General features: G+C 38.3%; 2 protein-coding genes across 3 annotated transcripts in view; one reads left to right on the forward strand and one right to left on the reverse strand.

Annotated features, from left to right (window-relative positions):
• Positions 1-7,155: 7,155 nt before the first annotated feature.
• On the reverse strand, positions 7,156-15,398 carry SPCS3 (signal peptidase complex subunit 3). The gene is made up of 5 exons (XM_072861802.1): positions 15,114-15,398; positions 12,470-12,545; positions 9,668-9,742; positions 8,092-8,207; positions 7,156-7,602 (listed from the first exon to the last, which is right to left on the reverse strand). Exons 1-5 carry the CDS (start codon positions 15,254-15,256, stop codon positions 7,470-7,472), a joined length of 543 nt encoding a protein of 180 aa, XP_072717903.1. The 5' UTR covers positions 15,257-15,398; the 3' UTR covers positions 7,156-7,469.
• The window catches only part of ASB5 (ankyrin repeat and SOCS box containing 5), a 42,572-nt gene continuing 41,996 nt past the window's right edge, over positions 14,825-15,400 (forward strand). For both annotated transcript variants that reach the window (XM_072861797.1, XM_072861795.1), the window contains exon 1: positions 14,825-15,188. The gene's annotated coding sequence lies outside the window, so the exon portion shown is untranslated. The remainder of the gene's footprint in view (positions 15,189-15,400) is intronic.

Below are 15,400 nucleotides of genomic sequence, written 5' to 3' on the forward strand. Positions count from 1 at the left end.
CATGGATTTATGCAATGGGATACCTACAGGGAACAAGACTAAATTAAATACAATACAGGAAACTTGCATTAACTGTGAAGAATATAAATATCACATAAACCTACTGATTGTTAAATCAACATCTTACCATTAAGAATCACGAAGGCTATAAAAATAGCCAGAATCATCTTTAAGTCCTTTGTTTAATCAGTTGTTCAAGACATTAGTACCTGGATTTCTAATAAAGATTAATTGGATGGGGTGGTGGGAAATTAGAAGTAAATATTCAATTACAAGCACTTCATAAAACAAATAATTTTTGTTATCCAATATTACATTCTGCTTTTACATGTGTACACAATTTAAAAAATCTAGATAGCAATAAACCCAAGAATATTAAAAGTAACCTGGTGATCATCCCTTCATCTATTCTTCTCCCCTAGTTACTCTAAAGCAAAAAAATAAGAATACTTATTTGGTTAGAGATTTATTTTATTTTTTCTCAGTGTCTAGAGCTATTGCTACCAGCTCTATGCTCCTAAGACTGTATTTAGCAAATAACACTCTATCCGTAAAGCATATTACAAGGTCATATCCACTACATACATCTGAGGAGTTAATGGGTCTATTGCCTAAGTTCTGGCAACCAAGCCACCAAAATTTTGGGACCCTACTTCAGTTTTCAGAACTGCTCTCTCACCCTTTCTTATGGCCTGTAAATTCAACTTTTGAAACAGAGTTATCTGCAACATGAATTTACCACTTAGTGGATCGACTCATACACTCAGGTCAATGGGGCTAGTTTCACTTACACTAATATGATTGCAAAACTGCCAGCCAGCAACCACAAAATCTTTCCCACCTCAGCCCCTAGGCGCATAACCTAGCTGCTGCCCTGTCATCGTGATGAGGAGGACACTGCTTCAACCCACCTCCCATTGCTGCGCTCCCCATCCCAGGGTGGAAGGGGGCCGCTGATGACCACATCTATGGCTTACGCAGTGTGACACAGGTAGGGAATGCTGTTTTCATCAAAACCCGCAAGAGAAATACAAAACTTGGGTACACTCTCTAATAGGCCAACCCAATCTATACCACCACCTTTCCCAGTGGTAAGATCTATCAGATATAAATCATCCCAGACAGACACTGGAATAAACTGTTATTTCCAGCAAGAGTTCCATATCTTCCTAGAAAATCTGTGTTAATCTTCGAAAGTTTTTCTTGACGGATGAGGGGGAAGATTCAGACTAAATATTCAAACACAAATACTTTATGAAAACAGATTCTACTCCCGCCCCCAGTGGATGTAACACTTATTTTTCTTCCCATGTACAGTAAATAATATGCATTTCAAGACCTTGAACTCAGGTACTCTTAAATGCACACTCCTATAAGCCATATTTTGTAAAAAACCTACTGATTTCCTATTCTGCATTTCACGATGTAGAGTGAATGTACAGCGTCCACTGTCAAAATGACCCTTACAGAGTACCCCAGCTCTGACTTTTCTAGAGCCAGATACATAAGGAAAATAATTTAATATGATTTACTGACTACCTTTACTTGAATCTCCAAACAATTACAACTTTCTGAGCATAATCTCTAAATTTCATTAAGTATACTTCCTGTTCTATCACCCATGCTGTTAATGAGAGTAGTGAATAGCATGAGAGCCAGGAAAAAGTAAAAGAAAGAAAAAAAAAACAAACCCACCTCTAAAACATGAAGCCCAACACAGTCTTCCAGTCTGATATTGAAAAACTTACAGCTACTAACTGTCTATAATCTTCCAAATAGTTTTATACCTATCTGCAAGTATTTTCCTCTTTATGGATCTTTTCCCCATAGCTCATTCATAGCACAGAAGGCAGTGTCAAGAGCCTCATTTCAGTCAAGATATCTTGATACAGTCTTCACTGTTTCTAGGGATGCTCCTTTGACTAATTCTTCAAAACCATTTCACTCTTAAATGCCTTTGAAAAGGTGAGTCCTAATGAGATACTCCATTTAGGAGTGAGACTTGACAATACAGAGAGGTGAGAATGAGGCAAAGTTCATTGCTCATGTGGAAGTGGATCAGAGCATGTGAAATTAGATAGTCCTTACAGTAAGCTCAGAGAATATATTTGATGAGATATATAATTTTAAATAATTTTATTACAGCTTGAAGTTCTACAAGTCACTTTACTTTTTAATCTTAACACTTGTAAATGTAAAAAACCCCAATCCTTAAAAAGAAGAATGCCAGCGTTGGCTGTTGCCACATATGCAGCTAGATTGCAGATGCCAGTGCCCCTCTCTGTTTCTTACTATGCTGATTCCTAAAGCAAAAAAATAAATTAACAAGTAGTATTTAATCAGAGACGGGGGCTGGAAGGGCAGGGAAGAAAAAGAAACTCTGACCCTCTCTTTCTTTCAGAATTGGGAGAGAGAGGAAGAAATAAAACAGGAAGAAAAGGAGACTTAAGCAGACACAATCTCCTCGCTGTGACTTCCCAATCACAGTTAAATGAGTTTTATCTTAAGCTTCAGTTACTACCTTACAGAAAAAAGAGCTCTTTTGTCTGCCTGCCTTGTCAGCCACTCATAACTACATCTAATACAAGTCACTCTTAAAGGCAAGTATTTTTTACACTTAAATCAAACACTCATTTCTGAACTGATCTTCCATAGCCACATCCAAACCCCTTCTTTTTCTCGTAAGAGCTCCTATCACTGCACTCTGAAACCTGTGTACCAAACCCAATTCATTCACCTTAGCACGAGCACCCAGGGCCATAGCAGTCACTTGGGAAAAAACCAAACCCTGATGAAGCAAGAAGAAACACGGAGCAAGGAGGCAGACTGAATTAATAGCACTGTACCCATTGTCCCTGTTGCACCGCAGAAGCAAAACCCCACGCGTGAAGTCCAAAGCCTGGTTCTGCAAAGGGGGTCCCCAATTAGGAGTCCCCAGTTACCCCTTTTGCTGCCAACCGCCCGTGCAGCCGGGTGGTACCAAGCCCGCGGTAGGTGACTCACGTGCCACCCCACGCAATTCCAGCTACCGCCAGATAATATTTTTGAGACCATCTCTTGCAAAAGCACTTGCAGTATGGCTTAAGAATGCCAGCCTCTTTCTGGAAATAAATACGGATTTTTCTTGTAAAGCACTTGGAAGTCATTGGATTACAACTGCAAAACGAATTACAATTGCTGTTAACGAAGTTATGGGTATAATAGAAACATGTCATCAAATTACAAAACCACTTGCTCACTGCCACAGTCCTCTAGTGCTGGAAATAGTACGTTCTCTCTGATCCATTTCTGCCAGTTTTATGATTTTAAAGGAGTGCCAGCTATTTCTCCAGAATTTATGGCCTGGAGCAGCACTAATGAGCCCAAGGGGATACAGCTGGAAAGCAGAGGATAGTTCCAGGGGACTTTGGCTGGGCCTCGCTAGCACTGAGCTGGGGGAGGGAAAGGGGTCAGGTAGCACTTTTGACCGTATCTGAGTTGAGTTTTGAAATAGTCTCTTAATGATGTATTTGGCTCCATTATTTTTATTTTGATTCAATAGCTTGTAAGTCTGGATAATGTAACTATATTGGTTCAGAGGGGGTTGTTTGTTTGTTTTGTTTTCTTAATAGCTTATGCATAGAGGATTTAGAATTTCATTATTAGACCAGTAACATTTGGAAGAAGAAATCATAAATGCAACTCTATTGGTTTGAAGTAAACAGAAAAGAGAGAGAGAAAAAATTCTGACTCTTTCCATGTAAAACAAAAGCTAATTGCTAATTAAGAAGAATTATTAGGGGATAAACTAAATAATGACTTGCACAAAAGGAATTATTACTGTGACACAATATGAAGGGAAAAAGAAACTTTAACTATGGAATGCCTAACTTTGCCTTTACCCATGCCTCATCTCTTCAAGAAGGTGCAGATTCACACACATGGTCCCAGGGAAGGGGTGGAGGGCGCCAGAAAAAGATCCAGCAGCAGTTTGGCTTGTTCAAGCTAAGTTTTAGATTTTTTTTGTTTAATAATAATATGCCTGATGTGATTACTGTAATACAAACATTTACCTGTGTGCTTAGAATGGGACTCTTCAAGCTAAAGTGTGTATGTCCGTTTGCTTGTTTGTTTGCATGAACAGTTTAAAATGTTTTAAAAAGAGTTTTAAGCTGTTTTTAATGGAGAAAATCTCAATTTTCTTTCAAAATAAAGAAGCCAAAAAACCCAGAATAACGTTCCTTAAATACCAAAGACTTACAAATAGTTATTTTCTAAGTATTTTCTGACACTAATTTGGAGTAAGATTGCTCCTCCAATACCTGAATTTTCAATCTAAATAGCTTTCATTTTACAGAACTGTTCCTGCAAAACTTCTCATGAAATAATTTTCAGAAGAATAACATTTTCAACATTTGTAATCCAAATATAATGCAGGAACTCTACTTGAATCTGGGTGTTAAGCAATGTAATAGCTAGCTTCAATTTCATTGTTCAGAAGAAACTTATTAAAAGAATAAACAACCAATAGTTAGAAGTCATTTTCTCAACATCTTTCTATTTTCAGTATCTGTTCTGCTAATCCATAAATAAGACTGTATGCACAGGGGAGCAGAGCTGTAAACAGTTTTTTAAATTATTTTCCTTTCCTGCATAGGGCTTTCCATGTTGTGCTGTGTGCTCTCAGCAGTAAATGGAAACCCAGGCTACTTTAAGAGTTTGCATTTTTCAGTCCTTAGAGAAGAACTGTCTCCAGAACCTCAATAAATTGCTATCTGAAATGCATCAGAAGTGGTTTTGGTTCAAATTTCCTCCAAAAGGGTTTCAAGCCTTTTCCCATTAAGTAAATCAGTTGCTAGGGAATACATCTTTTGTACACATCACTACGTAAAACATCGTTATTTAGTTAGTAACACATCTAAGAGAACAATCAGCTGCCAGCAATCATACTTCTTTTTATAAGATGTATCAGAAGACACAAGAGGAAGTAAATGCCATTTGTTTCCATAAAAGAGCATTTTTATAAATGGTTTGAGAATTGTCACAACAAAATACGGGAGTCATTTTACTTTTTTAAAGGCTTTAAAGAGACCAACTGAGGAATTTGCCTCCTTGCTCCCTGAACCAAGAAGAGAACAGAGTATCCTGTTTCGCTCAGTGGCTGCGAAGGGAAGAGCAAGCTATTACAGTATCATTTAAGTGCTCATCTGTGCTGGCCTTTCCCTCAGGATAAATCCAAGTTCTTCTCCCTAAGAAGTTGAACATAACTCAGCGATGGTTTCTTCTTCATCTCTCTAGAATGCCTACCTCAAACATAATTTCTCTTCACTGGGAAAGGCTAGAAAAGCTTCAGGCATGATGTTTGAAGCAAAGAATGTAGATTTATCTCTGATGGTTTTTGACAGCGGATCCTTGTCTTTGTAATTAAAGCACCTCTGTCATAGACAGCCTTTATATTCATTGGAAGAGTACTGCCAAAGGAATATAGGGAAGTGGATGAATGCCAAGCCACAAGAAATAAGTTTCAGTAAACATTTCAGGAATATAATTTAGGAAGAAACCAATCACTTACTTGGCAATTAACAAAACAACTCCACAACTTTGCCCAATTATCTCTAAGTATTAAGTTCTCAGTTTTTAGAGCAATATATACATTTGATATCAAAGCACAGAAATAATAGGATGTATTTCAGTGTGCTGATTATCTTAATCTGTGGAAAACAGCACAAGTTCAGAGAACTGAAATTCATGTAAATATGCTGGACACAAATGAAAAATTGCCCTAAAATATTCCTGTGAAAATAATTTTTTAGTTTTCACACTTAAACAAAATTTTGTTTGTAAAAAGACAAAGCACTTTTTGGAAGTTTTTTCAACACCTCCTTGATTGATACACCAACACAGAGAATGTACGAAATAGTCACTTAGGGATAATTCACAAATATTAAAGATCCCTTTTTAAAATCAAGTTGGCTTCCTCAAAATCTGTCACCTCTTAGGTGAACTCACAACAAAGGGGGAGACTCTGCTCCAATCTTTTACATCTCTTCTTTCAAAAGGTTTGTCACACTGCAATTCTCATCATTTTTCCTATTATTTTTTCTGATTTGCAGTATTAAAAAAAAATCATGGTTTTAATTTCAGACTATGTTTGGTCTTTCTGAAAGTCCCCAGCACATTCAGAACATTCCACGTCTGGCAATAAATTAACCTCTACCATACTTTGAATATATACATGTACATTAAGAACTACATCAGGAAGGCGATAGTGGCAAGTGCTCCTCTTTCTGGATATACAATGAGCAAGAAGCACTAGTCGATCAATATAAACCATCATTATTGCCAAGAGGCAATCCTGGTACCCTCTTTTCTTCCTTCTGTCCTCCCAACTATGACAAGCATTTGTGGCTGTAGCTGAGTGAAGGAGGACACAAAGACCAGGATGCGCAGCCACAGAGAGGCCACTTCTTCAGCAGAAGTGCTGACTGAAACTGCTACACGCTGCTTGCTACCTTTCCTGGTTGATGCAAATCAGGAAGACTCGCAGGTAGACTCATATCCATATTCAAGCTGGTAAATCTATCTACATTTCTCTATATTCCCATGGGAAATCTTATTTCTTAAATGTTTTCCCAGACTGTTTTGGAGAACATCTGTCCCATTCTTTGCTATGGAAAGGCCCCTCTAATATTAGGTGTCCCAGCCCCCTCTGGAACAAGTGTGTTCAATCTTCCTGCTGAGCAGATTCCAATAAAAATCAAGTGGCTGCTTTGTAGACAGTCTTTCTTTACCTAAAGCTTTTACTTTTCTTACTGACTCACGCTTAACACACTGAAAAGATTTCTTTTATTCTTCCAGTTAGCTGCATTATAAGCAGTTATTAAAGTGTTTTATAATACAGAATTGCACGTGGGCTACATCAACAGCACTCAAAGTAAGATCTGCAGGCTGACTGACAGATAACGAACTATCAGTTTTCAAAGTAGCTGTTGGCAGTCCTAGAAAGGACCAAGCTTACCTTACTGTAACATGCTAAGCGTGCATTTAGCAAAATGCTGTAAAACAGAATAGCCACTTCCTTCAGGCACTCACAGAAACTGACTCCAGAAGGTGTATTTGAGTTCTACACAGACTAAATAACTATCACAGTATCTCAGAAAACACAGTAAGACTATCTTCTGGTTTAAAAATGTTTATTTAAAAGAAAAGGAGATCTATACCCAGATGGCCAGGAGAAAGAAATAAAAAAAATTCCTCTGTTTTCCCCCCAAAACCATTACTCCCCAGTTTACCTTTCCCTTAAGTTTCAGCTTCAATGTTTTATTTAAAAAAAACCCTGAACTTTCATTTCCTTTTCCTATGCTGTTACACTTGAGGAAATTAAGTACCTTTCACCGAAGGGTTGCATGGGATGAGAGAAGAAACCGCAATAAAATTTATTCACAATATACAAGTATAAAAATATCTTGCTTAGGATTCAGTATCATAATTTAATAACTTTTTGTTGTTTCATAGGTATCTGGGAAAGGTACAGACACATGTCCTGATCCTGTTACAAGAGGTAGAATACCAGCATTTGGTACAACATTCCAGGAGAGAGTCAAAGTGACGTTCCTGTTTCCCCTGCAAAAGCAACAAAGACTATCAGCACAAATACTCAAGTTAACCAATTTAATTAGTAACTACTAATATTAAATAAAATAGGATACAAATTGTTTTCCTGATCCAGAAACAATGGGCTTTTAATTTTATGTAGTTACTTCATGAAGTATTACCTGTTTTCCAGATAAGATTTTTTTTTTTTTTTTTTTACTGTTGTTACCGAACTCCTTCGGAGTTGAGTGCATCACAGAACCAATTCTACACAGACAAGAATATTGGAAGCAGAAACCCAGAAGCCTATTGCAGTGCATCTTCTCATCTAAAGAAGAAACAGGATATCTTGTATCCCAAGGTCATCTTCTAACAATCAAACTACAAAGATGCAATAGACTGACAGAATATCAGATAGAATACAGGTACCTTACCACAGCAATAAAAACACATATAAAATGCAAAGTATGCAAGTAAATCAAGACACTATGAATAATAATAATAATAGGATTTACTTACTTGAGACCATTTCCATCATCAAAGAAAAAGTACTTTGACTTCATGTCTTTTAAGAACAGCCTTGGGTTATCTCCTCGCAACATGATCTTGTCCCAAAGGACCACCTGGTTTAGAGCCTAAAAATACAATTGTAATTAAGTCAGCAAGGTACCTTACAAGATCATATTCAGTCACTGGAATTTCATAGCATTATTCATCTAAAAGCCCTGAAGTTGAAGTACATGCTTGCAATCCATAACTAATTTAACAAAATAATGCTTTATGGGGGGGGGAAACTAGTACTACTACACACCGAAGTGTGGCACAGAATAAATGGAAACAACAAAGAACAACTCAATAAAACATGAGAAAGCCATTTAAAAAAAATCATAAGCTTTAAAAGTCTTACAAAGTATGATGGGTTTTCCTTCTCAATTGCAAAGGTAAGTCACTTTTAAAGTGGTATTTAGACTTTGTTTCAAATAAAGGACTTAAACTGAGCTATCATGACACTGCCTAGGTATTTAACATTTTTCCAACTTTAATGGAAAAAATCTCTACTTGAATTGCAAGCATAACCCCAAGAACTGCATGAACAATTCAGAAGACGGATCCCAAATTCTTAAATATTTGAAACTTTATACTGTTCTTTTAAGTAGTTAAGTGCTAAACAGTCTTGTTTAGTATCTTATAGAACAATTTAGGAAAAAATTTTTCTCAATATTTGTGAGAAAGTGATTTATGTGAAAAAAAAATCTAAAAGATGAAACAAGACAATTAAGTCCCAGACCCTAATAAAGAACCCTAAAAACTATTTTACTACAAACACAATATCCACCAGCATGTATAAAATAACTAAGGTACTTTTAAAAAACAAAAAAGAAAAGTAAGGAGATAGTTTTGTGCAGCAAGTTAAGAAAAAACCCCAAGCCTTCACTACATCCTTGCAATGTGACCACAGTAGCTTAAACTAGAATTCAGTGGTACCATGGCAGCATGGTGTTTCACTAAAATAATTTTTCCATAGGCTGTTCCACACAGCTCCTATCAGATCAGTGAAAAAAGCCTTCAGCTACCCAAAGTGAAATATCAGTAGCAACCAATTTAAAGGATGCAGCAAGGCCAATTATTTTGAGAAGTATGACAAGGTAACATAAATGTATTATGGGGCTACAGTAACTGGTATGGGCAAAACTTCTGTGATCTATAAAGAAAAGACCCACCACACCTGGCCAGACCAAAGGCCACTACATCTTGTTTCTAACAGCAGTCAACTGCAGAACATTAGGGAAAAGTAAAACAGACTGAGCAAATACGTGAAAACACTCATTTACAGTCCACTATTTTAAGTGAACAACAAAGCATGTGTTACTGTTCTCTCACTCTGCTGGGCACATATCAACTCAGGTTTCATGAGGGTGAACTTCCCACCCTGCAGTTAAACTCTCAAGAAAATAACAATCATGAAGGCCAGTAAAAACAGTCCAAGCTAGTAGGAAATGCTGGTGCCTTAACTCTTCCCAGCAGAACTTCAGAATGTTAAAAATAGCTGCAGTACAAAATGGGTATTTGCTTCCACTTTCTTTTTGATACTTACATTGTTTTTCGTTGAATATTCTGCGGACAAATATAGAAACAATTGTTTAACATTCCAATCAAATATACTCTGCAGATGTATGCGAGTTAAGAAAAATACCATATTGTACTTACATAACCTTGTTTTATTTTTACTAGATCTAAATAGACTATGATAATTACAGTGAGTTCTTATGTTTTAACATACCTCATTTTATTTATAAATCAGAGCACTTCCAGGAGTTCTAACATATATTTTAATCATATTAAAGCAACAGGTTTTTGGTTTGAGGTTTTGGTTTTTTTAGTATTTATGAAATCTAACAGCGATTTCCTCCAATGATTTGAGACTTCTATATTTGACACTGCAAGCTAGTAACCATAATCCGCTGCTAGACAATCTATTATAAAACCTTAAACATAAAAGGCAAGACAGAATTCTTCAGTAAATATCTTCAAAGCGATTATTTATACTATCAAAGAACACTGGTATCCAACTGTGGATCGAGATACAATAGCATTAAACAATATATATAATACAAAATTGGCAGAGTGTAGAGGGTTCAAAGAGCCTGTAATACCCACATTAGAGAAGTTAATAGATGGGAAGTATTTCATATTGGAAGGGACACCAGAAATTAGCAAATTTAATTACCTACTTACTACAAAGAAAGTCAGCTTATTAGACTGGAACAAAACTCTGCTCAGATTTTTGATCAACAGTAAAGAACTGGTGACTGCCACTTGAGACTGTCAGGATAATAAAGCTGATATTCTAAATACTTGTCTGTTTATTTAGCAATAAAATGTACTGTGTGTGACTGCTAAGGAGAAGACCTTTTAACTCACAATAAAGATCAGCTGTAACCTTTTATTTCCCAGTCCTCTGTTTTATTCTATTTGCCACTATCTCAAAGAATAAATTAAACAGATTCCCCAACCATCCTCAAAATCTGTTCTATCTTGTTCCACTCATCCCAAGACTAAATCACATTTTAAGCCACTAATTCAAAAGGCAAGTAAGGAAAAAATTAAATCATTAACTGCTGTTGCTGCAAGACTAGCTATTTTACTAGAACATTTTTCATCATCTAACTCAAAACAACAAATAAGATTCTGAATATCTCCTTTGTGAGATTTCTTAACACTTGCTAAAGTTAACCACGAATTAAGTAAGCTAAAAAGAGTTTGTGAAAACTGTTTCCTCCTCTTTCCTTTCCCTAGCTTCTTTTTCTAACTGTCATTTTATTTAATTCTTCCTAGGACTAACAACTTGTTTCCATTAGTTAAGAGAGCCCATGTACTGGTATCTCTTTACAAATTTTGTCCAAAAAAAAAAACCCTACCAGAAAGTTGTATTTTACAACTCTACACACTGCAAGGTTTATTTATGCCAGGCATGAAAGATTAAGTCAGAGTTTTTATAAAAAAAAAGTTAAAACTACTGCTACTATTAAAAGTCATTAAAACACAGCATCTTTATGTCCACATACTGCAGACTGATCCTTGTATAAGAACATTTCTTTTAGAAGGCCTGTCTTGCCTTGCTCTACCTCCCCCTATATACACTGCACACAATTCAATTCATCTACTTTAGAATTTTAGTCTCTGGTTTTAATATGTATAAGCATTTCAGAGGTAAAACTCAGCCTTAGGAGTTCACCCCTCCTGCTTCCAGCTGATAAAAAAAAATCCCTCTTATTCCTGTGCAACACACACCTGCAAAAATCTGTTTAACCTGTTTATCCAGCGTTCACACGCATTCAAGATTTGTATTTTGTTTGGTTTGCTTACACAATGTAGTATTCTCCAAATCAGGGAAACCAAAACACAGAGGTAATCAATGTCTTGCCTAAACACAGTGACAAAAAACAGCAGACAGGGAAAAAATCCCAGGAATCTCAGCCCAGCTGCGAAGCAAGGCTTAGTGTAATCACCTGAGGTAAAGCATGCTGCCTCATACTTGGTACCGACTTCCGCAGAAAAACACAGATTTTTTTTTTTATAGCAAGACCCTAAATCCTAAGAATGATTCCCTTCTGCTGTCAAAAAACCTACCAAAAATACAACCAAACAAAAATACCCACACACAACCCTCTTTCCCCAATAAAAAACAGATTAACAGGGAAGCAGAGAAATACAAAAGAAAAGTTGCAGAAAGGTAACAGCAATGAGAAGAGGCCAAAAAGTAATGTAATAGATTTTGTAGTACCTCATATGCTTCCCAATGAATACTATTCAATAGTATGAAGAATTCATACTATTCAATGTTAAAGATTTGGTAGTTTAACATCCAAGCAAGTAAAGGATTACAATGTCTTTTTGTTTTCAAAGGAAGACAGGTACTTGTATGCAACTTGTATGTTGAAAGCCTCACAACAAAATGAGTTTGAAAGGTGCATCGGAGCTTCCAAATCCAGTATGACAGTCAAAATAGTATGTTATATAAACCCTATAATTAATTCACACCTCAAACCACCAACACAAACTTCACTTAATAGTAATACTGTCCAGATGTTAAACTGCACTTCCCATTATTAGATACAGTGCACTTCACTATAGAGCTTGATTCTAAAAACAGGCATAAAATAAAGAGAGAAAATAACTTGCCCTGTGTCATCTACTAGAGACAGAATAGCTATTCCAAGTTCTATTTTACTGCCCTAGCTATGTAAAATACTACTTGTCACTGCTTTAAATTTATATTTTAAGACAAATTGCAAGTTTTCCTCAAGTCCTGAATATCTGAAGATTATAAGGTAACAAAAATAGATGTCAAGATGTTATTTCAAAATGTTCACAAATCATTTTTTCCATTAAGGATATCTGCAGTAATGTCAAATGTGACGAATCCCAGATCACTTCTTTCTCTAGGTCCAGTGAAATCTTCTACATTTTTTCTAAGACAAAACAAAACACAAGGTTATCCTTTCTCATTACTTCTCTTTCATGCGTTACATAAATTATTATTCTTATTACATATTTCCCTCTTCCATTTTCTGTGCTTTCTTTTAAATACTTTTGGCTAAAATATAATCAACATTACAAAATAAAACCTGCCTTCCAGGGATTATGGAGCTCCAGTTTTGAATGAGAGGCCTTGCCACCACAGTAGTCTTAAGTTACACAAATAGCCTATAGACCTTTTCCTGTTAACAAAAATCTGTATCTATCTGTACCTAAACTGCATTACATTTCATTTTAGTAAAATATGGGGATGGCTATTTTACATAGTAATATATAATATTATATATATAAAGCTGATTGGAACACCGGCAGCATAGCTGTCTGCTAGCAACCATTTTCAGTATTATTCAGTATTTCTCAACTTTCCATAAAAAAAAGCCTCTAGGGCTCAGTCTCATACAAGACACTCCAACCATTCTGATAAAACAGAGTTTATGTTTGCAGTTCACACAACTTACAAGATTTCTCCCTGGAATGTATTTAAGTAGCAGTATAAAGAAAATGCTTGTTTTCTTCTACATTATGGAAAATCATATCGTTTTGGAAGACTTTATTACAAATCCACATTTGGAGGAATATCTGACATTGCCACACTAAATGACATTAGAAAAAGAAACTGGAAAATAACAGAGACACAGCACATATTTTCATACATATTCACAAAGCTTATCAATTTACCGAACTTACCCTCTACAAACAGGAATACCATAAGCAGGTTGGCAATCAGCTATGAACCTTAATTCCTCACGTACCAAAAATTGTATGAACTTCTTAGTTACATTTATTCCAGTTTGAAAATTAGTCCATTAAAATATAACTTCATTAACACTAAGCTTAGTAATCGAAAAGAAAAAAAAAGTTTACCAGCAGAAAAAACACTTTTGGAGACAGTAGTTAAGAAAAACACAATCAAAACTTCCCAATTTAAGCCTTGGTACAAATTTCCATCCCTTTGCAAAAAAGCAACATCTTTTTAAGTAGTAACCCTTATCAAGCACTTGACTTCATTTCTGAATCTTTGTCAATCTGGTGGAAAAACAGCCCTTAAGCCTGGGGTGTACAGAACTTCACAGAAATTCAATAAAAGCAACTAAGGTATAACGCCTCTCATTAATACCAGATCTGCACATCACGGAAGGGACTGACACGGCACTATAAATTTCATCCAAATTAATCATTAGTATGCTACCTCATATATGTCAAGCTCACCAGAACACTCAAAAATACACTTTCATGCTGGTTTTATGCTGTTTGCAATCCTTAATCTAGCATAAATATGGGGTTTATTTTCCTGAGATATTAAACCAACCCAAAAGGCGACGGCGGTTCCCACTCTCCATTTGCATTCACCTCCCCTTTCAGACCCTGCTCCTAGCTATCCACTCCTGCCATGTACCTTGGGGGTGGTCCAAAGCTCCATGAGCTGCTTTAGCTCACTAACTTGGCCAAAACCAAACTAAACAAACTCATTAGTTGAGTTAAAACAGCTCAGTATCCTGTGAGCCCCATTCGCCTGTGCAGCTCTGGAAAAGGACCATGTATGTGGCTAGAAGCAGCAGCAAAGACCTCCACTTTTTGGTGGCAGTAGCAGCTGCTCAACTGCTCGTGAAACTACAGCCCTCCACGACGTACACACTTAACTTGACGGAAACTTCCTGTGACAAAGTTTTCTTTTTAAAAAAAAAAAATGTAAAAAAGGTTCCCCTGGCACAAGTTTGCATCGGCATATTGTGTCATGTGGGCAACATGCTTTTGATATGGTATTACGTATTTTACACCTGGTGCATTTCACAGGAAGATAAACTATCCCAGTCAGTTTACTGTCACAGAGCTCGCAAAAAAGAAAATATGTTACCAGTGGAAAAATATAAGGGAACTGCTAATTAATAAAAAGGTGCTAGGGAGATAAACCGTATGTTCATTTAGGTCCTTGCACCCTCAAAACTGTCGAAAGCAGTTCACTCGACTGCCCTGTAAGTCACCAGCCTCTTGGAGAGAACGCGAGTGGTGTCCGCAAGCAAGCATGCCTCAACACAGCGGCCCTCATCGGCACTTTCAGCAGGTCAGTAGTTTACCGCGCCGACCGGCGGCGAAACGCCCAACGCGGGCGGCACCGCCCCAGCTCCCGCCCGGCCGGGGCGTGAGGTGGCGGAGCGCCGTCGTGGGGCTCTCCCATTGGCCCAGGCGGGGAGCGAGGGAGCGGGCAGGAAGCGGAGACCTACCTCCGCGGCCCCGGCCGGTGCCGCCGGTGGAACGAGAGCAGCGAGGGGCTCCCGCGGCGGCGGGCCTCCGCTCGCGTCTGCGCCGTCCCGCAGCCAGACGTTAACGTCCCCTCACGCGCCCGGCCGTTACTCGCCCCGCAGTGGCTCCTCGGCGGGCAGCGGCGTAAGAGCAGCGGCCCCCAGACAAACCCTTCCCCTTCCCCTTCCCAGCGGGCAGCCGCCGCCCGGCCCGGCCCTCCTCTCCTCCGCCACTCCCTTCCCTCTCCCGCCCACACTCACAGCGTGACCCGGGACACGGCGATGCTGACGGGCACGCTCCGCTCCTTGAAGGCGGTGGTGATGAAGCAGCCGAAGGTGAGCGCCGCCATCACGCTCAAAGAGAAGGCGAAGAGCGAGTTAGCCCGGGACAGCACCGTGTTCATCTCCCCGCTCGCCCCAGCCGCCGCGCCGCGCAGGCTCCCAGGCTCCAGCCGCTGCTCGGAGGAGGGGGCGGCTCCAGCGGGCCCGGCGGCGCTGGGACGCGGCAGGAAGCGGGTGGCGGCACCTTCGCTGGGGCCGCGGAGGAA

The sequence above is a fragment of the Ciconia boyciana genome, chromosome 5 (assembly GCF_034638445.1).
Source record: "Ciconia boyciana chromosome 5, ASM3463844v1, whole genome shotgun sequence".
In the NCBI taxonomy this organism is placed as follows: Eukaryota; Metazoa; Chordata; class Aves; order Ciconiiformes; family Ciconiidae; genus Ciconia; species Ciconia boyciana.